This window comes from Sphaerodactylus townsendi, linkage group LG01 (assembly GCF_021028975.2).
Source record: "Sphaerodactylus townsendi isolate TG3544 linkage group LG01, MPM_Stown_v2.3, whole genome shotgun sequence".
In the NCBI taxonomy this organism is placed as follows: domain Eukaryota; kingdom Metazoa; phylum Chordata; class Lepidosauria; order Squamata; family Sphaerodactylidae; genus Sphaerodactylus; species Sphaerodactylus townsendi.
In genome coordinates, this window is record NC_059425.1 from 4,183,457 (window position 1) to 4,209,138 (window position 25,682).

The window sequence follows — 25,682 nt, forward strand, 5'->3', positions numbered from 1 at the left end:
GGGGGGGGGGTGGGGGGGGGGGGGGGTGGGGGGGGGGGGGGGTGGGGGGGGGGGGGGGTGGGGGGGGGGGGGGGTGGGGGGGGGGGGGGGTGGGGGGGGGGGGGGGTGGGGGGGGGGGGGGGTGGGGGGGGGGGGGGGTGGGGGGGGGGGGGGGTGGGGGGGGGGGGGGGTGGGGGGGGGGGGGGGTGGGGGGGGGGGGGGGTGGGGGGGGGGGGGGGTGGGGGGGGGGGGGGGTGGGGGGGGGGGGGGGTGGGGGGGGGGGGGGGTGGGGGGGGGGGGGGGTGGGGGGGGGGGGGGGTGGGGGGGGGGGGGGGTGGGGGGGGGGGGGGGTGGGGGGGGGGGGGGGTGGGGGGGGGGGGGGGTGGGGGGGGGGGGGGGTGGGGGGGGGGGGGGGTGGGGGGGGGGGGGGGTGGGGGGGGGGGGGGGTGGGGGGGGGGGGGGGTGGGGGGGGGGGGGGGTGGGGGGGGGGGGGGGTGGGGGGGGGGGGGGGTGGGGGGGGGGGGGGGTGGGGGGGGGGGGGGGTGGGGGGGGGGGGGGGTGGGGGGGGGGGGGGGTGGGGGGGGGGGGGGGTGGGGGGGGGGGGGGGTGGGGGGGGGGGGGGGTGGGGGGGGGGGGGGGTGGGGGGGGGGGGGGGTGGGGGGGGGGGGGGGTGGGGGGGGGGGGGGGTGGGGGGGGGGGGGGGTGGGGGGGGGGGGGGGTGGGGGGGGGGGGGGGTGGGGGGGGGGGGGGGTGGGGGGGGGGGGGGGTGGGGGGGGGGGGGGGTGGGGGGGGGGGGGGGTGGGGGGGGGGGGGGGTGGGGGGGGGGGGGGGTGGGGGGGGGGGGGGGTGGGGGGGGGGGGGGGTGGGGGGGGGGGGGGGTGGGGGGGGGGGGGGGTGGGGGGGGGGGGGGGTGGGGGGGGGGGGGGGTGGGGGGGGGGGGGGGTGGGGGGGGGGGGGGGTGGGGGGGGGGGGGGGTGGGGGGGGGGGGGGGTGGGGGGGGGGGGGGGTGGGGGGGGGGGGGGGTGGGGGGGGGGGGGGGTGGGGGGGGGGGGGGGTGGGGGGGGGGGGGGGTGGGGGGGGGGGGGGGTGGGGGGGGGGGGGGGTGGGGGGGGGGGGGGGTGGGGGGGGGGGGGGGTGGGGGGGGGGGGGGGTGGGGGGGGGGGGGGGTGGGGGGGGGGGGGGGTGGGGGGGGGGGGGGGTGGGGGGGGGGGGGGGTGGGGGGGGGGGGGGGTGGGGGGGGGGGGGGGTGGGGGGGGGGGGGGGTGGGGGGGGGGGGGGGTGGGGGGGGGGGGGGGTGGGGGGGGGGGGGGGTGGGGGGGGGGGGGGGTGGGGGGGGGGGGGGGTGGGGGGGGGGGGGGGTGGGGGGGGGGGGGGGTGGGGGGGGGGGGGGGTGGGGGGGGGGGGGGGTGGGGGGGGGGGGGGGTGGGGGGGGGGGGGGGTGGGGGGGGGGGGGGGTGGGGGGGGGGGGGGGTGGGGGGGGGGGGGGGTGGGGGGGGGGGGGGGTGGGGGGGGGGGGGGGTGGGGGGGGGGGGGGGTGGGGGGGGGGGGGGGTGGGGGGGGGGGGGGGTGGGGGGGGGGGGGGGTGGGGGGGGGGGGGGGTGGGGGGGGGGGGGGGTGGGGGGGGGGGGGGGTGGGGGGGGGGGGGGGTGGGGGGGGGGGGGGGTGGGGGGGGGGGGGGGTGGGGGGGGGGGGGGGTGGGGGGGGGGGGGGGTGGGGGGGGGGGGGGGTGGGGGGGGGGGGGGGTGGGGGGGGGGGGGGGTGGGGGGGGGGGGGGGTGGGGGGGGGGGGGGGTGGGGGGGGGGGGGGGTGGGGGGGGGGGGGGGTGGGGGGGGGGGGGGGTGGGGGGGGGGGGGGGTGGGGGGGGGGGGGGGTGGGGGGGGGGGGGGGTGGGGGGGGGGGGGGGTGGGGGGGGGGGGGGGTGGGGGGGGGGGGGGGTGGGGGGGGGGGGGGGTGGGGGGGGGGGGGGGTGGGGGGGGGGGGGGGTGGGGGGGGGGGGGGGTGGGGGGGGGGGGGGGTGGGGGGGGGGGGGGGTGGGGGGGGGGGGGGGTGGGGGGGGGGGGGGGTGGGGGGGGGGGGGGGTGGGGGGGGGGGGGGGTGGGGGGGGGGGGGGGTGGGGGGGGGGGGGGGTGGGGGGGGGGGGGGGTGGGGGGGGGGGGGGGTGGGGGGGGGGGGGGGTGGGGGGGGGGGGGGGTGGGGGGGGGGGGGGGTGGGGGGGGGGGGGGGTGGGGGGGGGGGGGGGTGGGGGGGGGGGGGGGTGGGGGGGGGGGGGGGTGGGGGGGGGGGGGGGTGGGGGGGGGGGGGGGTGGGGGGGGGGGGGGGTGGGGGGGGGGGGGGGTGGGGGGGGGGGGGGGTGGGGGGGGGGGGGGGTGGGGGGGGGGGGGGGTGGGGGGGGGGGGGGGTGGGGGGGGGGGGGGGTGGGGGGGGGGGGGGGTGGGGGGGGGGGGGGGTGGGGGGGGGGGGGGGTGGGGGGGGGGGGGGGTGGGGGGGGGGGGGGGTGGGGGGGGGGGGGGGTGGGGGGGGGGGGGGGTGGGGGGGGGGGGGGGTGGGGGGGGGGGGGGGTGGGGGGGGGGGGGGGTGGGGGGGGGGGGGGGTGGGGGGGGGGGGGGGTGGGGGGGGGGGGGGGTGGGGGGGGGGGGGGGTGGGGGGGGGGGGGGGTGGGGGGGGGGGGGGGTGGGGGGGGGGGGGGGTGGGGGGGGGGGGGGGTGGGGGGGGGGGGGGGTGGGGGGGGGGGGGGGTGGGGGGGGGGGGGGGTGGGGGGGGGGGGGGGTGGGGGGGGGGGGGGGTGGGGGGGGGGGGGGGTGGGGGGGGGGGGGGGTGGGGGGGGGGGGGGGTGGGGGGGGGGGGGGGTGGGGGGGGGGGGGGGTGGGGGGGGGGGGGGGTGGGGGGGGGGGGGGGTGGGGGGGGGGGGGGGTGGGGGGGGGGGGGGGTGGGGGGGGGGGGGGGTGGGGGGGGGGGGGGGTGGGGGGGGGGGGGGGTGGGGGGGGGGGGGGGTGGGGGGGGGGGGGGGTGGGGGGGGGGGGGGGTGGGGGGGGGGGGGGGTGGGGGGGGGGGGGGGTGGGGGGGGGGGGGGGTGGGGGGGGGGGGGGGTGGGGGGGGGGGGGGGTGGGGGGGGGGGGGGGTGGGGGGGGGGGGGGGTGGGGGGGGGGGGGGGTGGGGGGGGGGGGGGGTGGGGGGGGGGGGGGGTGGGGGGGGGGGGGGGTGGGGGGGGGGGGGGGTGGGGGGGGGGGGGGGTGGGGGGGGGGGGGGGTGGGGGGGGGGGGGGGTGGGGGGGGGGGGGGGTGGGGGGGGGGGGGGGTGGGGGGGGGGGGGGGTGGGGGGGGGGGGGGGTGGGGGGGGGGGGGGGTGGGGGGGGGGGGGGGTGGGGGGGGGGGGGGGTGGGGGGGGGGGGGGGTGGGGGGGGGGGGGGGTGGGGGGGGGGGGGGGTGGGGGGGGGGGGGGGTGGGGGGGGGGGGGGGTGGGGGGGGGGGGGGGTGGGGGGGGGGGGGGGTGGGGGGGGGGGGGGGTGGGGGGGGGGGGGGGTGGGGGGGGGGGGGGGTGGGGGGGGGGGGGGGTGGGGGGGGGGGGGGGTGGGGGGGGGGGGGGGTGGGGGGGGGGGGGGGTGGGGGGGGGGGGGGGTGGGGGGGGGGGGGGGTGGGGGGGGGGGGGGGTGGGGGGGGGGGGGGGTGGGGGGGGGGGGGGGTGGGGGGGGGGGGGGGTGGGGGGGGGGGGGGGTGGGGGGGGGGGGGGGTGGGGGGGGGGGGGGGTGGGGGGGGGGGGGGGTGGGGGGGGGGGGGGGTGGGGGGGGGGGGGGGTGGGGGGGGGGGGGGGTGGGGGGGGGGGGGGGTGGGGGGGGGGGGGGGTGGGGGGGGGGGGGGGTGGGGGGGGGGGGGGGTGGGGGGGGGGGGGGGTGGGGGGGGGGGGGGGTGGGGGGGGGGGGGGGTGGGGGGGGGGGGGGGTGGGGGGGGGGGGGGGTGGGGGGGGGGGGGGGTGGGGGGGGGGGGGGGTGGGGGGGGGGGGGGGTGGGGGGGGGGGGGGGTGGGGGGGGGGGGGGGTGGGGGGGGGGGGGGGTGGGGGGGGGGGGGGGTGGGGGGGGGGGGGGGTGGGGGGGGGGGGGGGTGGGGGGGGGGGGGGGTGGGGGGGGGGGGGGGTGGGGGGGGGGGGGGGTGGGGGGGGGGGGGGGTGGGGGGGGGGGGGGGTGGGGGGGGGGGGGGGTGGGGGGGGGGGGGGGTGGGGGGGGGGGGGGGTGGGGGGGGGGGGGGGTGGGGGGGGGGGGGGGTGGGGGGGGGGGGGGGTGGGGGGGGGGGGGGGTGGGGGGGGGGGGGGGTGGGGGGGGGGGGGGGTGGGGGGGGGGGGGGGTGGGGGGGGGGGGGGGTGGGGGGGGGGGGGGGTGGGGGGGGGGGGGGGTGGGGGGGGGGGGGGGTGGGGGGGGGGGGGGGTGGGGGGGGGGGGGGGTGGGGGGGGGGGGGGGTGGGGGGGGGGGGGGGTGGGGGGGGGGGGGGGTGGGGGGGGGGGGGGGTGGGGGGGGGGGGGGGTGGGGGGGGGGGGGGGTGGGGGGGGGGGGGGGTGGGGGGGGGGGGGGGTGGGGGGGGGGGGGGGTGGGGGGGGGGGGGGGTGGGGGGGGGGGGGGGTGGGGGGGGGGGGGGGTGGGGGGGGGGGGGGGTGGGGGGGGGGGGGGGTGGGGGGGGGGGGGGGTGGGGGGGGGGGGGGGTGGGGGGGGGGGGGGGTGGGGGGGGGGGGGGGTGGGGGGGGGGGGGGGTGGGGGGGGGGGGGGGTGGGGGGGGGGGGGGGTGGGGGGGGGGGGGGGTGGGGGGGGGGGGGGGTGGGGGGGGGGGGGGGTGGGGGGGGGGGGGGGTGGGGGGGGGGGGGGGTGGGGGGGGGGGGGGGTGGGGGGGGGGGGGGGTGGGGGGGGGGGGGGGTGGGGGGGGGGGGGGGTGGGGGGGGGGGGGGGTGGGGGGGGGGGGGGGTGGGGGGGGGGGGGGGTGGGGGGGGGGGGGGGTGGGGGGGGGGGGGGGTGGGGGGGGGGGGGGGTGGGGGGGGGGGGGGGTGGGGGGGGGGGGGGGTGGGGGGGGGGGGGGGTGGGGGGGGGGGGGGGTGGGGGGGGGGGGGGGTGGGGGGGGGGGGGGGTGGGGGGGGGGGGGGGTGGGGGGGGGGGGGGGTGGGGGGGGGGGGGGGTGGGGGGGGGGGGGGGTGGGGGGGGGGGGGGGTGGGGGGGGGGGGGGGTGGGGGGGGGGGGGGGTGGGGGGGGGGGGGGGTGGGGGGGGGGGGGGGTGGGGGGGGGGGGGGGTGGGGGGGGGGGGGGGTGGGGGGGGGGGGGGGTGGGGGGGGGGGGGGGTGGGGGGGGGGGGGGGTGGGGGGGGGGGGGGGTGGGGGGGGGGGGGGGTGGGGGGGGGGGGGGGTGGGGGGGGGGGGGGGTGGGGGGGGGGGGGGGTGGGGGGGGGGGGGGGTGGGGGGGGGGGGGGGTGGGGGGGGGGGGGGGTGGGGGGGGGGGGGGGTGGGGGGGGGGGGGGGTGGGGGGGGGGGGGGGTGGGGGGGGGGGGGGGTGGGGGGGGGGGGGGGTGGGGGGGGGGGGGGGTGGGGGGGGGGGGGGGTGGGGGGGGGGGGGGGTGGGGGGGGGGGGGGGTGGGGGGGGGGGGGGGTGGGGGGGGGGGGGGGTGGGGGGGGGGGGGGGTGGGGGGGGGGGGGGGTGGGGGGGGGGGGGGGTGGGGGGGGGGGGGGGTGGGGGGGGGGGGGGGTGGGGGGGGGGGGGGGTGGGGGGGGGGGGGGGTGGGGGGGGGGGGGGGTGGGGGGGGGGGGGGGTGGGGGGGGGGGGGGGTGGGGGGGGGGGGGGGTGGGGGGGGGGGGGGGTGGGGGGGGGGGGGGGTGGGGGGGGGGGGGGGTGGGGGGGGGGGGGGGTGGGGGGGGGGGGGGGTGGGGGGGGGGGGGGGTGGGGGGGGGGGGGGGTGGGGGGGGGGGGGGGTGGGGGGGGGGGGGGGTGGGGGGGGGGGGGGGTGGGGGGGGGGGGGGGTGGGGGGGGGGGGGGGTGGGGGGGGGGGGGGGTGGGGGGGGGGGGGGGTGGGGGGGGGGGGGGGTGGGGGGGGGGGGGGGTGGGGGGGGGGGGGGGTGGGGGGGGGGGGGGGTGGGGGGGGGGGGGGGTGGGGGGGGGGGGGGGTGGGGGGGGGGGGGGGTGGGGGGGGGGGGGGGTGGGGGGGGGGGGGGGTGGGGGGGGGGGGGGGTGGGGGGGGGGGGGGGTGGGGGGGGGGGGGGGTGGGGGGGGGGGGGGGTGGGGGGGGGGGGGGGTGGGGGGGGGGGGGGGTGGGGGGGGGGGGGGGTGGGGGGGGGGGGGGGTGGGGGGGGGGGGGGGTGGGGGGGGGGGGGGGTGGGGGGGGGGGGGGGTGGGGGGGGGGGGGGGTGGGGGGGGGGGGGGGTGGGGGGGGGGGGGGGTGGGGGGGGGGGGGGGTGGGGGGGGGGGGGGGTGGGGGGGGGGGGGGGTGGGGGGGGGGGGGGGTGGGGGGGGGGGGGGGTGGGGGGGGGGGGGGGTGGGGGGGGGGGGGGGTGGGGGGGGGGGGGGGTGGGGGGGGGGGGGGGTGGGGGGGGGGGGGGGTGGGGGGGGGGGGGGGTGGGGGGGGGGGGGGGTGGGGGGGGGGGGGGGTGGGGGGGGGGGGGGGTGGGGGGGGGGGGGGGTGGGGGGGGGGGGGGGTGGGGGGGGGGGGGGGTGGGGGGGGGGGGGGGTGGGGGGGGGGGGGGGTGGGGGGGGGGGGGGGTGGGGGGGGGGGGGGGTGGGGGGGGGGGGGGGTGGGGGGGGGGGGGGGTGGGGGGGGGGGGGGGTGGGGGGGGGGGGGGGTGGGGGGGGGGGGGGGTGGGGGGGGGGGGGGGTGGGGGGGGGGGGGGGTGGGGGGGGGGGGGGGTGGGGGGGGGGGGGGGTGGGGGGGGGGGGGGGTGGGGGGGGGGGGGGGTGGGGGGGGGGGGGGGTGGGGGGGGGGGGGGGTGGGGGGGGGGGGGGGTGGGGGGGGGGGGGGGTGGGGGGGGGGGGGGGTGGGGGGGGGGGGGGGTGGGGGGGGGGGGGGGTGGGGGGGGGGGGGGGTGGGGGGGGGGGGGGGTGGGGGGGGGGGGGGGTGGGGGGGGGGGGGGGTGGGGGGGGGGGGGGGTGGGGGGGGGGGGGGGTGGGGGGGGGGGGGGGTGGGGGGGGGGGGGGGTGGGGGGGGGGGGGGGTGGGGGGGGGGGGGGGTGGGGGGGGGGGGGGGTGGGGGGGGGGGGGGGTGGGGGGGGGGGGGGGTGGGGGGGGGGGGGGGTGGGGGGGGGGGGGGGTGGGGGGGGGGGGGGGTGGGGGGGGGGGGGGGTGGGGGGGGGGGGGGGTGGGGGGGGGGGGGGGTGGGGGGGGGGGGGGGTGGGGGGGGGGGGGGGTGGGGGGGGGGGGGGGTGGGGGGGGGGGGGGGTGGGGGGGGGGGGGGGTGGGGGGGGGGGGGGGTGGGGGGGGGGGGGGGTGGGGGGGGGGGGGGGTGGGGGGGGGGGGGGGTGGGGGGGGGGGGGGGTGGGGGGGGGGGGGGGTGGGGGGGGGGGGGGGTGGGGGGGGGGGGGGGTGGGGGGGGGGGGGGGTGGGGGGGGGGGGGGGTGGGGGGGGGGGGGGGTGGGGGGGGGGGGGGGTGGGGGGGGGGGGGGGTGGGGGGGGGGGGGGGTGGGGGGGGGGGGGGGTGGGGGGGGGGGGGGGTGGGGGGGGGGGGGGGTGGGGGGGGGGGGGGGTGGGGGGGGGGGGGGGTGGGGGGGGGGGGGGGTGGGGGGGGGGGGGGGTGGGGGGGGGGGGGGGTGGGGGGGGGGGGGGGTGGGGGGGGGGGGGGGTGGGGGGGGGGGGGGGTGGGGGGGGGGGGGGGTGGGGGGGGGGGGGGGTGGGGGGGGGGGGGGGTGGGGGGGGGGGGGGGTGGGGGGGGGGGGGGGTGGGGGGGGGGGGGGGTGGGGGGGGGGGGGGGTGGGGGGGGGGGGGGGTGGGGGGGGGGGGGGGTGGGGGGGGGGGGGGGTGGGGGGGGGGGGGGGTGGGGGGGGGGGGGGGTGGGGGGGGGGGGGGGTGGGGGGGGGGGGGGGTGGGGGGGGGGGGGGGTGGGGGGGGGGGGGGGTGGGGGGGGGGGGGGGTGGGGGGGGGGGGGGGTGGGGGGGGGGGGGGGTGGGGGGGGGGGGGGGTGGGGGGGGGGGGGGGTGGGGGGGGGGGGGGGTGGGGGGGGGGGGGGGTGGGGGGGGGGGGGGGTGGGGGGGGGGGGGGGTGGGGGGGGGGGGGGGTGGGGGGGGGGGGGGGTGGGGGGGGGGGGGGGTGGGGGGGGGGGGGGGTGGGGGGGGGGGGGGGTGGGGGGGGGGGGGGGTGGGGGGGGGGGGGGGTGGGGGGGGGGGGGGGTGGGGGGGGGGGGGGGTGGGGGGGGGGGGGGGTGGGGGGGGGGGGGGGTGGGGGGGGGGGGGGGTGGGGGGGGGGGGGGGTGGGGGGGGGGGGGGGTGGGGGGGGGGGGGGGTGGGGGGGGGGGGGGGTGGGGGGGGGGGGGGGTGGGGGGGGGGGGGGGTGGGGGGGGGGGGGGGTGGGGGGGGGGGGGGGTGGGGGGGGGGGGGGGTGGGGGGGGGGGGGGGTGGGGGGGGGGGGGGGTGGGGGGGGGGGGGGGTGGGGGGGGGGGGGGGTGGGGGGGGGGGGGGGTGGGGGGGGGGGGGGGTGGGGGGGGGGGGGGGTGGGGGGGGGGGGGGGTGGGGGGGGGGGGGGGTGGGGGGGGGGGGGGGTGGGGGGGGGGGGGGGTGGGGGGGGGGGGGGGTGGGGGGGGGGGGGGGTGGGGGGGGGGGGGGGTGGGGGGGGGGGGGGGTGGGGGGGGGGGGGGGTGGGGGGGGGGGGGGGTGGGGGGGGGGGGGGGTGGGGGGGGGGGGGGGTGGGGGGGGGGGGGGGTGGGGGGGGGGGGGGGTGGGGGGGGGGGGGGGTGGGGGGGGGGGGGGGTGGGGGGGGGGGGGGGTGGGGGGGGGGGGGGGTGGGGGGGGGGGGGGGTGGGGGGGGGGGGGGGTGGGGGGGGGGGGGGGTGGGGGGGGGGGGGGGTGGGGGGGGGGGGGGGTGGGGGGGGGGGGGGGTGGGGGGGGGGGGGGGTGGGGGGGGGGGGGGGTGGGGGGGGGGGGGGGTGGGGGGGGGGGGGGGTGGGGGGGGGGGGGGGTGGGGGGGGGGGGGGGTGGGGGGGGGGGGGGGTGGGGGGGGGGGGGGGTGGGGGGGGGGGGGGGTGGGGGGGGGGGGGGGTGGGGGGGGGGGGGGGTGGGGGGGGGGGGGGGTGGGGGGGGGGGGGGGTGGGGGGGGGGGGGGGTGGGGGGGGGGGGGGGTGGGGGGGGGGGGGGGTGGGGGGGGGGGGGGGTGGGGGGGGGGGGGGGTGGGGGGGGGGGGGGGTGGGGGGGGGGGGGGGTGGGGGGGGGGGGGGGTGGGGGGGGGGGGGGGTGGGGGGGGGGGGGGGTGGGGGGGGGGGGGGGTGGGGGGGGGGGGGGGTGGGGGGGGGGGGGGGTGGGGGGGGGGGGGGGTGGGGGGGGGGGGGGGTGGGGGGGGGGGGGGGTGGGGGGGGGGGGGGGTGGGGGGGGGGGGGGGTGGGGGGGGGGGGGGGTGGGGGGGGGGGGGGGTGGGGGGGGGGGGGGGTGGGGGGGGGGGGGGGTGGGGGGGGGGGGGGGTGGGGGGGGGGGGGGGTGGGGGGGGGGGGGGGTGGGGGGGGGGGGGGGTGGGGGGGGGGGGGGGTGGGGGGGGGGGGGGGTGGGGGGGGGGGGGGGTGGGGGGGGGGGGGGGTGGGGGGGGGGGGGGGTGGGGGGGGGGGGGGGTGGGGGGGGGGGGGGGTGGGGGGGGGGGGGGGTGGGGGGGGGGGGGGGTGGGGGGGGGGGGGGGTGGGGGGGGGGGGGGGTGGGGGGGGGGGGGGGTGGGGGGGGGGGGGGGTGGGGGGGGGGGGGGGTGGGGGGGGGGGGGGGTGGGGGGGGGGGGGGGTGGGGGGGGGGGGGGGTGGGGGGGGGGGGGGGTGGGGGGGGGGGGGGGTGGGGGGGGGGGGGGGTGGGGGGGGGGGGGGGTGGGGGGGGGGGGGGGTGGGGGGGGGGGGGGGTGGGGGGGGGGGGGGGTGGGGGGGGGGGGGGGTGGGGGGGGGGGGGGGTGGGGGGGGGGGGGGGTGGGGGGGGGGGGGGGTGGGGGGGGGGGGGGGTGGGGGGGGGGGGGGGTGGGGGGGGGGGGGGGTGGGGGGGGGGGGGGGTGGGGGGGGGGGGGGGTGGGGGGGGGGGGGGGTGGGGGGGGGGGGGGGTGGGGGGGGGGGGGGGTGGGGGGGGGGGGGGGTGGGGGGGGGGGGGGGTGGGGGGGGGGGGGGGTGGGGGGGGGGGGGGGTGGGGGGGGGGGGGGGTGGGGGGGGGGGGGGGTGGGGGGGGGGGGGGGTGGGGGGGGGGGGGGGTGGGGGGGGGGGGGGGTGGGGGGGGGGGGGGGTGGGGGGGGGGGGGGGTGGGGGGGGGGGGGGGTGGGGGGGGGGGGGGGTGGGGGGGGGGGGGGGTGGGGGGGGGGGGGGGTGGGGGGGGGGGGGGGTGGGGGGGGGGGGGGGTGGGGGGGGGGGGGGGTGGGGGGGGGGGGGGGTGGGGGGGGGGGGGGGTGGGGGGGGGGGGGGGTGGGGGGGGGGGGGGGTGGGGGGGGGGGGGGGTGGGGGGGGGGGGGGGTGGGGGGGGGGGGGGGTGGGGGGGGGGGGGGGTGGGGGGGGGGGGGGGTGGGGGGGGGGGGGGGTGGGGGGGGGGGGGGGTGGGGGGGGGGGGGGGTGGGGGGGGGGGGGGGTGGGGGGGGGGGGGGGTGGGGGGGGGGGGGGGTGGGGGGGGGGGGGGGTGGGGGGGGGGGGGGGTGGGGGGGGGGGGGGGTGGGGGGGGGGGGGGGTGGGGGGGGGGGGGGGTGGGGGGGGGGGGGGGTGGGGGGGGGGGGGGGTGGGGGGGGGGGGGGGTGGGGGGGGGGGGGGGTGGGGGGGGGGGGGGGTGGGGGGGGGGGGGGGTGGGGGGGGGGGGGGGTGGGGGGGGGGGGGGGTGGGGGGGGGGGGGGGTGGGGGGGGGGGGGGGTGGGGGGGGGGGGGGGTGGGGGGGGGGGGGGGTGGGGGGGGGGGGGGGTGGGGGGGGGGGGGGGTGGGGGGGGGGGGGGGTGGGGGGGGGGGGGGGTGGGGGGGGGGGGGGGTGGGGGGGGGGGGGGGTGGGGGGGGGGGGGGGTGGGGGGGGGGGGGGGTGGGGGGGGGGGGGGGTGGGGGGGGGGGGGGGTGGGGGGGGGGGGGGGTGGGGGGGGGGGGGGGTGGGGGGGGGGGGGGGTGGGGGGGGGGGGGGGTGGGGGGGGGGGGGGGTGGGGGGGGGGGGGGGTGGGGGGGGGGGGGGGTGGGGGGGGGGGGGGGTGGGGGGGGGGGGGGGTGGGGGGGGGGGGGGGTGGGGGGGGGGGGGGGTGGGGGGGGGGGGGGGTGGGGGGGGGGGGGGGTGGGGGGGGGGGGGGGTGGGGGGGGGGGGGGGTGGGGGGGGGGGGGGGTGGGGGGGGGGGGGGGTGGGGGGGGGGGGGGGTGGGGGGGGGGGGGGGTGGGGGGGGGGGGGGGTGGGGGGGGGGGGGGGTGGGGGGGGGGGGGGGTGGGGGGGGGGGGGGGTGGGGGGGGGGGGGGGTGGGGGGGGGGGGGGGTGGGGGGGGGGGGGGGTGGGGGGGGGGGGGGGTGGGGGGGGGGGGGGGTGGGGGGGGGGGGGGGTGGGGGGGGGGGGGGGTGGGGGGGGGGGGGGGTGGGGGGGGGGGGGGGTGGGGGGGGGGGGGGGTGGGGGGGGGGGGGGGTGGGGGGGGGGGGGGGTGGGGGGGGGGGGGGGTGGGGGGGGGGGGGGGTGGGGGGGGGGGGGGGTGGGGGGGGGGGGGGGTGGGGGGGGGGGGGGGTGGGGGGGGGGGGGGGTGGGGGGGGGGGGGGGTGGGGGGGGGGGGGGGTGGGGGGGGGGGGGGGTGGGGGGGGGGGGGGGTGGGGGGGGGGGGGGGTGGGGGGGGGGGGGGGTGGGGGGGGGGGGGGGTGGGGGGGGGGGGGGGTGGGGGGGGGGGGGGGTGGGGGGGGGGGGGGGTGGGGGGGGGGGGGGGTGGGGGGGGGGGGGGGTGGGGGGGGGGGGGGGTGGGGGGGGGGGGGGGTGGGGGGGGGGGGGGGTGGGGGGGGGGGGGGGTGGGGGGGGGGGGGGGTGGGGGGGGGGGGGGGTGGGGGGGGGGGGGGGTGGGGGGGGGGGGGGGTGGGGGGGGGGGGGGGTGGGGGGGGGGGGGGGTGGGGGGGGGGGGGGGTGGGGGGGGGGGGGGGTGGGGGGGGGGGGGGGTGGGGGGGGGGGGGGGTGGGGGGGGGGGGGGGTGGGGGGGGGGGGGGGTGGGGGGGGGGGGGGGTGGGGGGGGGGGGGGGTGGGGGGGGGGGGGGGTGGGGGGGGGGGGGGGTGGGGGGGGGGGGGGGTGGGGGGGGGGGGGGGTGGGGGGGGGGGGGGGTGGGGGGGGGGGGGGGTGGGGGGGGGGGGGGGTGGGGGGGGGGGGGGGTGGGGGGGGGGGGGGGTGGGGGGGGGGGGGGGTGGGGGGGGGGGGGGGTGGGGGGGGGGGGGGGTGGGGGGGGGGGGGGGTGGGGGGGGGGGGGGGTGGGGGGGGGGGGGGGTGGGGGGGGGGGGGGGTGGGGGGGGGGGGGGGTGGGGGGGGGGGGGGGTGGGGGGGGGGGGGGGTGGGGGGGGGGGGGGGTGGGGGGGGGGGGGGGTGGGGGGGGGGGGGGGTGGGGGGGGGGGGGGGTGGGGGGGGGGGGGGGTGGGGGGGGGGGGGGGTGGGGGGGGGGGGGGGTGGGGGGGGGGGGGGGTGGGGGGGGGGGGGGGTGGGGGGGGGGGGGGGTGGGGGGGGGGGGGGGTGGGGGGGGGGGGGGGTGGGGGGGGGGGGGGGTGGGGGGGGGGGGGGGTGGGGGGGGGGGGGGGTGGGGGGGGGGGGGGGTGGGGGGGGGGGGGGGTGGGGGGGGGGGGGGGTGGGGGGGGGGGGGGGTGGGGGGGGGGGGGGGTGGGGGGGGGGGGGGGTGGGGGGGGGGGGGGGTGGGGGGGGGGGGGGGTGGGGGGGGGGGGGGGTGGGGGGGGGGGGGGGTGGGGGGGGGGGGGGGTGGGGGGGGGGGGGGGTGGGGGGGGGGGGGGGTGGGGGGGGGGGGGGGTGGGGGGGGGGGGGGGTGGGGGGGGGGGGGGGTGGGGGGGGGGGGGGGTGGGGGGGGGGGGGGGTGGGGGGGGGGGGGGGTGGGGGGGGGGGGGGGTGGGGGGGGGGGGGGGTGGGGGGGGGGGGGGGTGGGGGGGGGGGGGGGTGGGGGGGGGGGGGGGTGGGGGGGGGGGGGGGTGGGGGGGGGGGGGGGTGGGGGGGGGGGGGGGTGGGGGGGGGGGGGGGTGGGGGGGGGGGGGGGTGGGGGGGGGGGGGGGTGGGGGGGGGGGGGGGTGGGGGGGGGGGGGGGTGGGGGGGGGGGGGGGTGGGGGGGGGGGGGGGTGGGGGGGGGGGGGGGTGGGGGGGGGGGGGGGTGGGGGGGGGGGGGGGTGGGGGGGGGGGGGGGTGGGGGGGGGGGGGGGTGGGGGGGGGGGGGGGTGGGGGGGGGGGGGGGTGGGGGGGGGGGGGGGTGGGGGGGGGGGGGGGTGGGGGGGGGGGGGGGTGGGGGGGGGGGGGGGTGGGGGGGGGGGGGGGTGGGGGGGGGGGGGGGTGGGGGGGGGGGGGGGTGGGGGGGGGGGGGGGTGGGGGGGGGGGGGGGTGGGGGGGGGGGGGGGTGGGGGGGGGGGGGGGTGGGGGGGGGGGGGGGTGGGGGGGGGGGGGGGTGGGGGGGGGGGGGGGTGGGGGGGGGGGGGGGTGGGGGGGGGGGGGGGTGGGGGGGGGGGGGGGTGGGGGGGGGGGGGGGTGGGGGGGGGGGGGGGTGGGGGGGGGGGGGGGTGGGGGGGGGGGGGGGTGGGGGGGGGGGGGGGTGGGGGGGGGGGGGGGTGGGGGGGGGGGGGGGTGGGGGGGGGGGGGGGTGGGGGGGGGGGGGGGTGGGGGGGGGGGGGGGTGGGGGGGGGGGGGGGTGGGGGGGGGGGGGGGTGGGGGGGGGGGGGGGTGGGGGGGGGGGGGGGTGGGGGGGGGGGGGGGTGGGGGGGGGGGGGGGTGGGGGGGGGGGGGGGTGGGGGGGGGGGGGGGTGGGGGGGGGGGGGGGTGGGGGGGGGGGGGGGTGGGGGGGGGGGGGGGTGGGGGGGGGGGGGGGTGGGGGGGGGGGGGGGTGGGGGGGGGGGGGGGTGGGGGGGGGGGGGGGTGGGGGGGGGGGGGGGTGGGGGGGGGGGGGGGTGGGGGGGGGGGGGGGTGGGGGGGGGGGGGGGTGGGGGGGGGGGGGGGTGGGGGGGGGGGGGGGTGGGGGGGGGGGGGGGTGGGGGGGGGGGGGGGTGGGGGGGGGGGGGGGTGGGGGGGGGGGGGGGTGGGGGGGGGGGGGGGTGGGGGGGGGGGGGGGTGGGGGGGGGGGGGGGTGGGGGGGGGGGGGGGTGGGGGGGGGGGGGGGTGGGGGGGGGGGGGGGTGGGGGGGGGGGGGGGTGGGGGGGGGGGGGGGTGGGGGGGGGGGGGGGTGGGGGGGGGGGGGGGTGGGGGGGGGGGGGGGTGGGGGGGGGGGGGGGTGGGGGGGGGGGGGGGTGGGGGGGGGGGGGGGTGGGGGGGGGGGGGGGTGGGGGGGGGGGGGGGTGGGGGGGGGGGGGGGTGGGGGGGGGGGGGGGTGGGGGGGGGGGGGGGTGGGGGGGGGGGGGGGTGGGGGGGGGGGGGGGTGGGGGGGGGGGGGGGTGGGGGGGGGGGGGGGTGGGGGGGGGGGGGGGTGGGGGGGGGGGGGGGTGGGGGGGGGGGGGGGTGGGGGGGGGGGGGGGTGGGGGGGGGGGGGGGTGGGGGGGGGGGGGGGTGGGGGGGGGGGGGGGTGGGGGGGGGGGGGGGTGGGGGGGGGGGGGGGTGGGGGGGGGGGGGGGTGGGGGGGGGGGGGGGTGGGGGGGGGGGGGGGTGGGGGGGGGGGGGGGTGGGGGGGGGGGGGGGTGGGGGGGGGGGGGGGTGGGGGGGGGGGGGGGTGGGGGGGGGGGGGGGTGGGGGGGGGGGGGGGTGGGGGGGGGGGGGGGTGGGGGGGGGGGGGGGTGGGGGGGGGGGGGGGTGGGGGGGGGGGGGGGTGGGGGGGGGGGGGGGTGGGGGGGGGGGGGGGTGGGGGGGGGGGGGGGTGGGGGGGGGGGGGGGTGGGGGGGGGGGGGGGTGGGGGGGGGGGGGGGTGGGGGGGGGGGGGGGTGGGGGGGGGGGGGGGTGGGGGGGGGGGGGGGTGGGGGGGGGGGGGGGTGGGGGGGGGGGGGGGTGGGGGGGGGGGGGGGTGGGGGGGGGGGGGGGTGGGGGGGGGGGGGGGTGGGGGGGGGGGGGGGTGGGGGGGGGGGGGGGTGGGGGGGGGGGGGGGTGGGGGGGGGGGGGGGTGGGGGGGGGGGGGGGTGGGGGGGGGGGGGGGTGGGGGGGGGGGGGGGTGGGGGGGGGGGGGGGTGGGGGGGGGGGGGGGTGGGGGGGGGGGGGGGTGGGGGGGGGGGGGGGTGGGGGGGGGGGGGGGTGGGGGGGGGGGGGGGTGGGGGGGGGGGGGGGTGGGGGGGGGGGGGGGTGGGGGGGGGGGGGGGTGGGGGGGGGGGGGGGTGGGGGGGGGGGGGGGTGGGGGGGGGGGGGGGTGGGGGGGGGGGGGGGTGGGGGGGGGGGGGGGTGGGGGGGGGGGGGGGTGGGGGGGGGGGGGGGTGGGGGGGGGGGGGGGTGGGGGGGGGGGGGGGTGGGGGGGGGGGGGGGTGGGGGGGGGGGGGGGTGGGGGGGGGGGGGGGTGGGGGGGGGGGGGGGTGGGGGGGGGGGGGGGTGGGGGGGGGGGGGGGTGGGGGGGGGGGGGGGTGGGGGGGGGGGGGGGTGGGGGGGGGGGGGGGTGGGGGGGGGGGGGGGTGGGGGGGGGGGGGGGTGGGGGGGGGGGGGGGTGGGGGGGGGGGGGGGTGGGGGGGGGGGGGGGTGGGGGGGGGGGGGGGTGGGGGGGGGGGGGGGTGGGGGGGGGGGGGGGTGGGGGGGGGGGGGGGTGGGGGGGGGGGGGGGTGGGGGGGGGGGGGGGTGGGGGGGGGGGGGGGTGGGGGGGGGGGGGGGTGGGGGGGGGGGGGGGTGGGGGGGGGGGGGGGTGGGGGGGGGGGGGGGTGGGGGGGGGGGGGGGTGGGGGGGGGGGGGGGTGGGGGGGGGGGGGGGTGGGGGGGGGGGGGGGTGGGGGGGGGGGGGGGTGGGGGGGGGGGGGGGTGGGGGGGGGGGGGGGTGGGGGGGGGGGGGGGTGGGGGGGGGGGGGGGTGGGGGGGGGGGGGGGTGGGGGGGGGGGGGGGTGGGGGGGGGGGGGGGTGGGGGGGGGGGGGGGTGGGGGGGGGGGGGGGTGGGGGGGGGGGGGGGTGGGGGGGGGGGGGGGTGGGGGGGGGGGGGGGTGGGGGGGGGGGGGGGTGGGGGGGGGGGGGGGTGGGGGGGGGGGGGGGTGGGGGGGGGGGGGGGTGGGGGGGGGGGGGGGTGGGGGGGGGGGGGGGTGGGGGGGGGGGGGGGTGGGGGGGGGGGGGGGTGGGGGGGGGGGGGGGTGGGGGGGGGGGGGGGTGGGGGGGGGGGGGGGTGGGGGGGGGGGGGGGTGGGGGGGGGGGGGGGTGGGGGGGGGGGGGGGTGGGGGGGGGGGGGGGTGGGGGGGGGGGGGGGTGGGGGGGGGGGGGGGTGGGGGGGGGGGGGGGTGGGGGGGGGGGGGGGTGGGGGGGGGGGGGGGTGGGGGGGGGGGGGGGTGGGGGGGGGGGGGGGTGGGGGGGGGGGGGGGTGGGGGGGGGGGGGGGTGGGGGGGGGGGGGGGTGGGGGGGGGGGGGGGTGGGGGGGGGGGGGGGTGGGGGGGGGGGGGGGTGGGGGGGGGGGGGGGTGGGGGGGGGGGGGGGTGGGGGGGGGGGGGGGTGGGGGGGGGGGGGGGTGGGGGGGGGGGGGGGTGGGGGGGGGGGGGGGTGGGGGGGGGGGGGGGTGGGGGGGGGGGGGGGTGGGGGGGGGGGGGGGTGGGGGGGGGGGGGGGTGGGGGGGGGGGGGGGTGGGGGGGGGGGGGGGTGGGGGGGGGGGGGGGTGGGGGGGGGGGGGGGTGGGGGGGGGGGGGGGTGGGGGGGGGGGGGGGTGGGGGGGGGGGGGGGTGGGGGGGGGGGGGGGTGGGGGGGGGGGGGGGTGGGGGGGGGGGGGGGTGGGGGGGGGGGGGGGTGGGGGGGGGGGGGGGTGGGGGGGGGGGGGGGTGGGGGGGGGGGGGGGTGGGGGGGGGGGGGGGTGGGGGGGGGGGGGGGTGGGGGGGGGGGGGGGTGGGGGGGGGGGGGGGTGGGGGGGGGGGGGGGTGGGGGGGGGGGGGGGTGGGGGGGGGGGGGGGTGGGGGGGGGGGGGGGTGGGGGGGGGGGGGGGTGGGGGGGGGGGGGGGTGGGGGGGGGGGGGGGTGGGGGGGGGGGGGGGTGGGGGGGGGGGGGGGTGGGGGGGGGGGGGGGTGGGGGGGGGGGGGGGTGGGGGGGGGGGGGGGTGGGGGGGGGGGGGGGTGGGGGGGGGGGGGGGTGGGGGGGGGGGGGGGTGGGGGGGGGGGGGGGTGGGGGGGGGGGGGGGTGGGGGGGGGGGGGGGTGGGGGGGGGGGGGGGTGGGGGGGGGGGGGGGTGGGGGGGGGGGGGGGTGGGGGGGGGGGGGGGTGGGGGGGGGGGGGGGTGGGGGGGGGGGGGGGTGGGGGGGGGGGGGGGTGGGGGGGGGGGGGGGTGGGGGGGGGGGGGGGTGGGGGGGGGGGGGGGTGGGGGGGGGGGGGGGTGGGGGGGGGGGGGGGTGGGGGGGGGGGGGGGTGGGGGGGGGGGGGGGTGGGGGGGGGGGGGGGTGGGGGGGGGGGGGGGTGGGGGGGGGGGGGGGTGGGGGGGGGGGGGGGTGGGGGGGGGGGGGGGTGGGGGGGGGGGGGGGTGGGGGGGGGGGGGGGTGGGGGGGGGGGGGGGTGGGGGGGGGGGGGGGTGGGGGGGGGGGGGGGTGGGGGGGGGGGGGGGTGGGGGGGGGGGGGGGTGGGGGGGGGGGGGGGTGGGGGGGGGGGGGGGTGGGGGGGGGGGGGGGTGGGGGGGGGGGGGGGTGGGGGGGGGGGGGGGTGGGGGGGGGGGGGGGTGGGGGGGGGGGGGGGTGGGGGGGGGGGGGGGTGGGGGGGGGGGGGGGTGGGGGGGGGGGGGGGTGGGGGGGGGGGGGGGTGGGGGGGGGGGGGGGTGGGGGGGGGGGGGGGTGGGGGGGGGGGGGGGTGGGGGGGGGGGGGGGTGGGGGGGGGGGGGGGTGGGGGGGGGGGGGGGTGGGGGGGGGGGGGGGTGGGGGGGGGGGGGGGTGGGGGGGGGGGGGGGTGGGGGGGGGGGGGGGTGGGGGGGGGGGGGGGTGGGGGGGGGGGGGGGTGGGGGGGGGGGGGGGTGGGGGGGGGGGGGGGTGGGGGGGGGGGGGGGTGGGGGGGGGGGGGGGTGGGGGGGGGGGGGGGTGGGGGGGGGGGGGGGTGGGGGGGGGGGGGGGTGGGGGGGGGGGGGGGTGGGGGGGGGGGGGGGTGGGGGGGGGGGGGGGTGGGGGGGGGGGGGGGTGGGGGGGGGGGGGGGTGGGGGGGGGGGGGGGTGGGGGGGGGGGGGGGTGGGGGGGGGGGGGGGTGGGGGGGGGGGGGGGTGGGGGGGGGGGGGGGTGGGGGGGGGGGGGGGTGGGGGGGGGGGGGGGTGGGGGGGGGGGGGGGTGGGGGGGGGGGGGGGTGGGGGGGGGGGGGGGTGGGGGGGGGGGGGGGTGGGGGGGGGGGGGGGTGGGGGGGGGGGGGGGTGGGGGGGGGGGGGGGTGGGGGGGGGGGGGGGTGGGGGGGGGGGGGGGTGGGGGGGGGGGGGGGTGGGGGGGGGGGGGGGTGGGGGGGGGGGGGGGTGGGGGGGGGGGGGGGTGGGGGGGGGGGGGGGTGGGGGGGGGGGGGGGTGGGGGGGGGGGGGGGTGGGGGGGGGGGGGGGTGGGGGGGGGGGGGGGTGGGGGGGGGGGGGGGTGGGGGGGGGGGGGGGTGGGGGGGGGGGGGGGTGGGGGGGGGGGGGGGTGGGGGGGGGGGGGGGTGGGGGGGGGGGGGGGTGGGGGGGGGGGGGGGTGGGGGGGGGGGGGGGTGGGGGGGGGGGGGGGTGGGGGGGGGGGGGGGTGGGGGGGGGGGGGGGTGGGGGGGGGGGGGGGTGGGGGGGGGGGGGGGTGGGGGGGGGGGGGGGTGGGGGGGGGGGGGGGTGGGGGGGGGGGGGGGTGGGGGGGGGGGGGGGTGGGGGGGGGGGGGGGTGGGGGGGGGGGGGGGTGGGGGGGGGGGGGGGTGGGGGGGGGGGGGGGTGGGGGGGGGGGGGGGTGGGGGGGGGGGGGGGTGGGGGGGGGGGGGGGTGGGGGGGGGGGGGGGTGGGGGGGGGGGGGGGTGGGGGGGGGGGGGGGTGGGGGGGGGGGGGGGTGGGGGGGGGGGGGGGTGGGGGGGGGGGGGGGTGGGGGGGGGGGGGGGTGGGGGGGGGGGGGGGTGGGGGGGGGGGGGGGTGGGGGGGGGGGGGGGTGGGGGGGGGGGGGGGTGGGGGGGGGGGGGGGTGGGGGGGGGGGGGGGTGGGGGGGGGGGGGGGTGGGGGGGGGGGGGGGTGGGGGGGGGGGGGGGTGGGGGGGGGGGGGGGTGGGGGGGGGGGGGGGTGGGGGGGGGGGGGGGTGGGGGGGGGGGGGGGTGGGGGGGGGGGGGGGTGGGGGGGGGGGGGGGTGGGGGGGGGGGGGGGTGGGGGGGGGGGGGGGTGGGGGGGGGGGGGGGTGGGGGGGGGGGGGGGTGGGGGGGGGGGGGGGTGGGGGGGGGGGGGGGTGGGGGGGGGGGGGGGTGGGGGGGGGGGGGGGTGGGGGGGGGGGGGGGTGGGGGGGGGGGGGGGTGGGGGGGGGGGGGGGTGGGGGGGGGGGGGGGTGGGGGGGGGGGGGGGTGGGGGGGGGGGGGGGTGGGGGGGGGGGGGGGTGGGGGGGGGGGGGGGTGGGGGGGGGGGGGGGTGGGGGGGGGGGGGGGTGGGGGGGGGGGGGGGTGGGGGGGGGGGGGGGTGGGGGGGGGGGGGGGTGGGGGGGGGGGGGGGTGGGGGGGGGGGGGGGTGGGGGGGGGGGGGGGTGGGGGGGGGGGGGGGTGGGGGGGGGGGGGGGTGGGGGGGGGGGGGGGTGGGGGGGGGGGGGGGTGGGGGGGGGGGGGGGTGGGGGGGGGGGGGGGTGGGGGGGGGGGGGGGTGGGGGGGGGGGGGGGTGGGGGGGGGGGGGGGTGGGGGGGGGGGGGGGTGGGGGGGGGGGGGGGTGGGGGGGGGGGGGGGTGGGGGGGGGGGGGGGTGGGGGGGGGGGGGGGTGGGGGGGGGGGGGGGTGGGGGGGGGGGGGGGTGGGGGGGGGGGGGGGTGGGGGGGGGGGGGGGTGGGGGGGGGGGGGGGTGGGGGGGGGGGGGGGTGGGGGGGGGGGGGGGTGGGGGGGGGGGGGGGTGGGGGGGGGGGGGGGTGGGGGGGGGGGGGGGTGGGGGGGGGGGGGGGTGGGGGGGGGGGGGGGTGGGGGGGGGGGGGGGTGGGGGGGGGGGGGGGTGGGGGGGGGGGGGGGTGGGGGGGGGGGGGGGTGGGGGGGGGGGGGGGTGGGGGGGGGGGGGGGTGGGGGGGGGGGGGGGTGGGGGGGGGGGGGGGTGGGGGGGGGGGGGGGTGGGGGGGGGGGGGGGTGGGGGGGGGGGGGGGTGGGGGGGGGGGGGGGTGGGGGGGGGGGGGGGTGGGGGGGGGGGGGGGTGGGGGGGGGGGGGGGTGGGGGGGGGGGGGGGTGGGGGGGGGGGGGGGTGGGGGGGGGGGGGGGTGGGGGGGGGGGGGGGTGGGGGGGGGGGGGGGTGGGGGGGGGGGGGGGTGGGGGGGGGGGGGGGTGGGGGGGGGGGGGGGTGGGGGGGGGGGGGGGTGGGGGGGGGGGGGGGTGGGGGGGGGGGGGGGTGGGGGGGGGGGGGGGTGGGGGGGGGGGGGGGTGGGGGGGGGGGGGGGTGGGGGGGGGGGGGGGTGGGGGGGGGGGGGGGTGGGGGGGGGGGGGGGTGGGGGGGGGGGGGGGTGGGGGGGGGGGGGGGTGGGGGGGGGGGGGGGTGGGGGGGGGGGGGGGTGGGGGGGGGGGGGGGTGGGGGGGGGGGGGGGTGGGGGGGGGGGGGGGTGGGGGGGGGGGGGGGTGGGGGGGGGGGGGGGTGGGGGGGGGGGGGGGTGGGGGGGGGGGGGGGTGGGGGGGGGGGGGGGTGGGGGGGGGGGGGGGTGGGGGGGGGGGGGGGTGGGGGGGGGGGGGGGTGGGGGGGGGGGGGGGTGGGGGGGGGGGGGGGTGGGGGGGGGGGGGGGTGGGGGGGGGGGGGGGTGGGGGGGGGGGGGGGTGGGGGGGGGGGGGGGTGGGGGGGGGGGGGGGTGGGGGGGGGGGGGGGTGGGGGGGGGGGGGGGTGGGGGGGGGGGGGGGTGGGGGGGGGGGGGGGTGGGGGGGGGGGGGGGTGGGGGGGGGGGGGGGTGGGGGGGGGGGGGGGTGGGGGGGGGGGGGGGTGGGGGGGGGGGGGGGTGGGGGGGGGGGGGGGTGGGGGGGGGGGGGGGTGGGGGGGGGGGGGGGTGGGGGGGGGGGGGGGTGGGGGGGGGGGGGGGTGGGGGGGGGGGGGGGTGGGGGGGGGGGGGGGTGGGGGGGGGGGGGGGTGGGGGGGGGGGGGGGTGGGGGGGGGGGGGGGTGGGGGGGGGGGGGGGTGGGGGGGGGGGGGGGTGGGGGGGGGGGGGGGTGGGGGGGGGGGGGGGTGGGGGGGGGGGGGGGTGGGGGGGGGGGGGGGTGGGGGGGGGGGGGGGTGGGGGGGGGGGGGGGTGGGGGGGGGGGGGGGTGGGGGGGGGGGGGGGTGGGGGGGGGGGGGGGTGGGGGGGGGGGGGGGTGGGGGGGGGGGGGGGTGGGGGGGGGGGGGGGTGGGGGGGGGGGGGGGTGGGGGGGGGGGGGGGTGGGGGGGGGGGGGGGTGGGGGGGGGGGGGGGTGGGGGGGGGGGGGGGTGGGGGGGGGGGGGGGTGGGGGGGGGGGGGGGTGGGGGGGGGGGGGGGTGGGGGGGGGGGGGGGTGGGGGGGGGGGGGGGTGGGGGGGGGGGGGGGTGGGGGGGGGGGGGGGTGGGGGGGGGGGGGGGTGGGGGGGGGGGGGGGTGGGGGGGGGGGGGGGTGGGGGGGGGGGGGGGTGGGGGGGGGGGGGGGTGGGGGGGGGGGGGGGTGGGGGGGGGGACCTTTGGCACTCCAGATGTTATGGACTACAATTCCCATCAGCCCCTGCCAGCATGGCCAATTGTAGGGGCTGATGGGAATTGTAGTCCATAACATCTGGAGTGCCAAAGGTTCGCCACCACTGACCTAGGTGGTCCCCATTACATCTATGGACCTCCATTTTCTGAATTGTTTATACCGGATGCTGTATATTGCATATTGTATGCTGTACATGGTTTTAATGTTTTTTTAATGGTTTTAAATGGTTTTAGCTAATGTTATAGAGCTCTATTTATATTTATATTTGGGATTATGATTGTGCTCTTTTTGTTTTGTTATGTTATTTTATGTTGTACACCGCCCAGAGCCCTCCGGAGGTGGGCAGTATATAAATTTAATCAATCAATCAATCAAAATAGTAATAGTAATAGTAATAGTAATAGTAATAGTAATAATCGACATAGCAGTCCCCGGTGACAGCAGGGTCATTGAAAAAGAACAGGAGAAGGTCACTAGATACCGCAATTTGAAAATTGAGCTTCAGCGTCTATGGCACAAACCAGCTGAGGTCGTCCCAGTGGTAATCGGCATGCTGGGCGCCATCCCGAAAACACTAGGGCAGCACTTGTCATCTTCGAATCGACAAAATCAACATCTGTCAATAAATCTGGTAGCAGCCCTGCTGGGATCCGCATCTAATACTACGCCGCATACATTGCTAACTTCCTAGCCCTCTGCAGGCTCGAATTGTAATGAAGGCCAACAACCAGCTAAAGATCTGGCAGCTGTGAAATCTACAATAATAATAATAATAATAATAATAATAATAATAATAATAATAATAATAATAATAATATATTGATCTTGTTTGCTGTGTATAACTGCTTTGTATAATAATAATAATAATAATAATAATAATAATAATAATAATAATAATAATAATAATAATAATAATAATAGCATAGCAGTTATTGTCAGGTCAGTGGAACGAAAGAGCCTGACCTCAGGAAAGAGATACCTCTATTATCCCGGCAGCCACTAAGAGATGAATTTGATGCCACCTTCCTTTGGGATGTGTTTTCTCCTCAGACTTCTTTGCTTTCCAGAACCCTGGCTACTACGACCTCCAAGCGCGCGACATGGCCATATGGCACGTCCCCAACCTCACCCCCATGAAAGAATGGCGAAATGCCGCCATCTTGAGGTATCACACCGAGACGGGTTTCTTATCTGTTGAAGGAGGCAACCTCCTCAGGCTCTATCAGGTAACGGCGGCTGTCCAAAGGCTCAGTGTTTGGAAATGACTTTATGTGTTGTGATGAGGCAGAAACTCTTCCGGGCTCTTTTGCTCTGGTTTGGGCTCCCGATTGCAGTGGATTATTTCAGAACTTCCACATTGCATCAGTGTTCATCTGTTGACTTCTTATCGTTTTCTCTGCGCTTTCCCAGACAACCTTTGAGCCAATGTTTCCTACAGATATACTGTTGACGTGTTGCTGATGTTTCCTTTCCTGAATCCTCCTGGGGAGGATGGAGGTTTAAAAAATTACCGTATATACTCGTGTATAAGTCGACCCGCGTATAAGTTGAGGCACCTCCGCCCCCCGTCCGCTGCTGTCAGCTGATTATTTCAGTCATCTTTTTCTTTCGCAGAATTTTTGTGATTGGAGTTCAGAGAAGCAGTTGTTCGGTGTTGGAAGTCTCTATCTTTCTTAAAAGGGCAATGCTCCAAGCTTAAGCTTAAGCAATCTTTGGAGCATTGCCCTTTTAAGAAAGATAGAGACAGGCTGCCCGGAGCGGCAGCTTCCCTGAAACCGAGCCTGTAGACCCTGCGGGGAAAGAAAAAGATGACTGACTGACTGACTGAGTGAGTGAGTGAGTGAGGGAGATGACAGGCGGGGGTGGGGGCAGGTGGCTCGCGTATAAGTCGAGGAGGGCTTTTTCAGCACCATGTTGGCAGGGGATGATGGGAACTGTAGTCCATAACACCTGGAGGGCCGCGAGTTTGACACCTGTGCTTTGCTGAAAGGGAAACTGCAGCCACAGGGGGAAAAATAGGGAATCCCTGTCTTGTGAAGGCCCAATCAAAGGTTGCTCTAACCATTGCTTTTCTTCCCAGCAATACCCAGTTACCTACGGGCTCGGCAGCTGCCCCAAAAACAACGGCCCCATCGTGCCGGTGGTCTACGATTACGGCAATGCCGAGCAGACATCCCACTACCACTCTCCGAATAGCAGAAGTAAGCATTTCTTCCCAAAGTCTGGGAAGCCCCCACGCACACGGAAGCGGGGTTGCAAAGGTTCCTCAGATGTGTATCAGAGTGGGGCTGGCCAAGATATGATCTGGATAACCCAGGACAGCCTGGTCTCAACAGATCTGTGAAGCTTTGCAGGGTCAGCGCTAGTTAGTACTTGGATGGGAGGCCACCAAGGAAGCCCCGGGTTGTAATGCAGAGGCAGGCAGCCATGTTTGCCTCTTGCCTTGAAACCCCCACACGGGGGTGGGGTCAGAGGTGGGATCCAGCAGGTTCTCGCCAGTTCCCGAGAGTGGGTTACTAATTATTTGTGTGTGTGCCGAGAGGGGGTTACTCATTGGGTCTGCTTTTCCGTTAGAAGTTCCATTAGGTCCAAAAAGCATAAAGTCCCGGGATCTCAGAAGCTAAGTGGGGTCAGTCTTGGTTGGTACTTAGATGGGCAACCTCCAAGGGACGCCAGGGTTGTGACGCAGAGGCAAGCAATGGTTCACCACCGCTGAACTTCTCTAGCCTCGAAAACCTTCCAGGGTTGCCATTAGTTGGCTGTGACATGATAGCCCTCTCCACCACCCCCGCTTCTGTGTGGGGCCACTAAGCCAGGTTTTGGGGCAACTTTTCAGCTGGTCTTAAAACCTTCATTTCCTCCAGGTGAAATTGTCGCCGGCTACATCCAGTTTCGGGTGTTCAACCACGAGAAAGCTGTCATGGCTCTCTGTCCCGGCTTCAAAGCCACCGGCTGCAACACTGAATATGTGAGTAGTGGATTTTGCGCAGAGGGCGGGGAAACATTTGGAGCTGTGCGTAAGGCCCCACCCTCCCTCGCCCCCGACAGACAGATTCCAGTCCAGACTCCCTCCTGTTTTCTTTCCCCAGTACTGTGTTGGTGGAGGAGGGTATTATCCTGAAAACGCTCGCCAGTGTGGCGACTTCACAGCCTACGACTGGAACGGCTACGGCACCCACAAAGACTGGAGCGCCTCCAAAGCGCTGTTGGAGTCCGCTTTGCTCCTCTTTTACCGATAAGTCAGTATGCAAATGTGCCAGGAATTTCTCCCTTGTAACCAGTAATGCCAATAAAAGAATACACATGGGACTCTTTTGGCTCAGCGTTCTGTCTGCCTTTTGATCAAGAGGCTGGTTGAAGCTACTGCTTCTCCTCTATGGAGGAGAAATTGATCTATGGCTACCAATCTTGATCCTCCTTGATCTCAGATTGCAAATGCCTTAGCAGACCAGGTGCTCGGGAGCAACAGCAGCAGAAGGCCATTGCTTTCACCTCCTGCATGGGAGCTCCCAAAG

At 87.4% G+C, this 25,682-nt stretch overlaps 1 protein-coding gene across 1 annotated transcript in view; it reads left to right on the plus strand.

The window, feature by feature from the left end:
• The window catches only part of LOC125443111 (intelectin-like protein), a 60,813-nt gene extending 35,344 nt beyond the window's left edge, over window positions 1–25,469 (plus strand). Inside the window, exons 3-6 of the mRNA XM_048515064.1 lie at window positions 23,235–23,393; window positions 24,248–24,368; window positions 25,032–25,135; window positions 25,257–25,469. Of these exons, the coding sequence (XP_048371021.1) occupies window positions 23,235–23,393; window positions 24,248–24,368; window positions 25,032–25,135; window positions 25,257–25,406 (534 nt within the window). The 3' untranslated portion in view covers window positions 25,407–25,469. The remainder of the gene's footprint in view (window positions 1–23,234; window positions 23,394–24,247; window positions 24,369–25,031; window positions 25,136–25,256) is intronic.
• The last annotated feature ends 213 nt before the right edge of the window (window positions 25,470–25,682 follow it).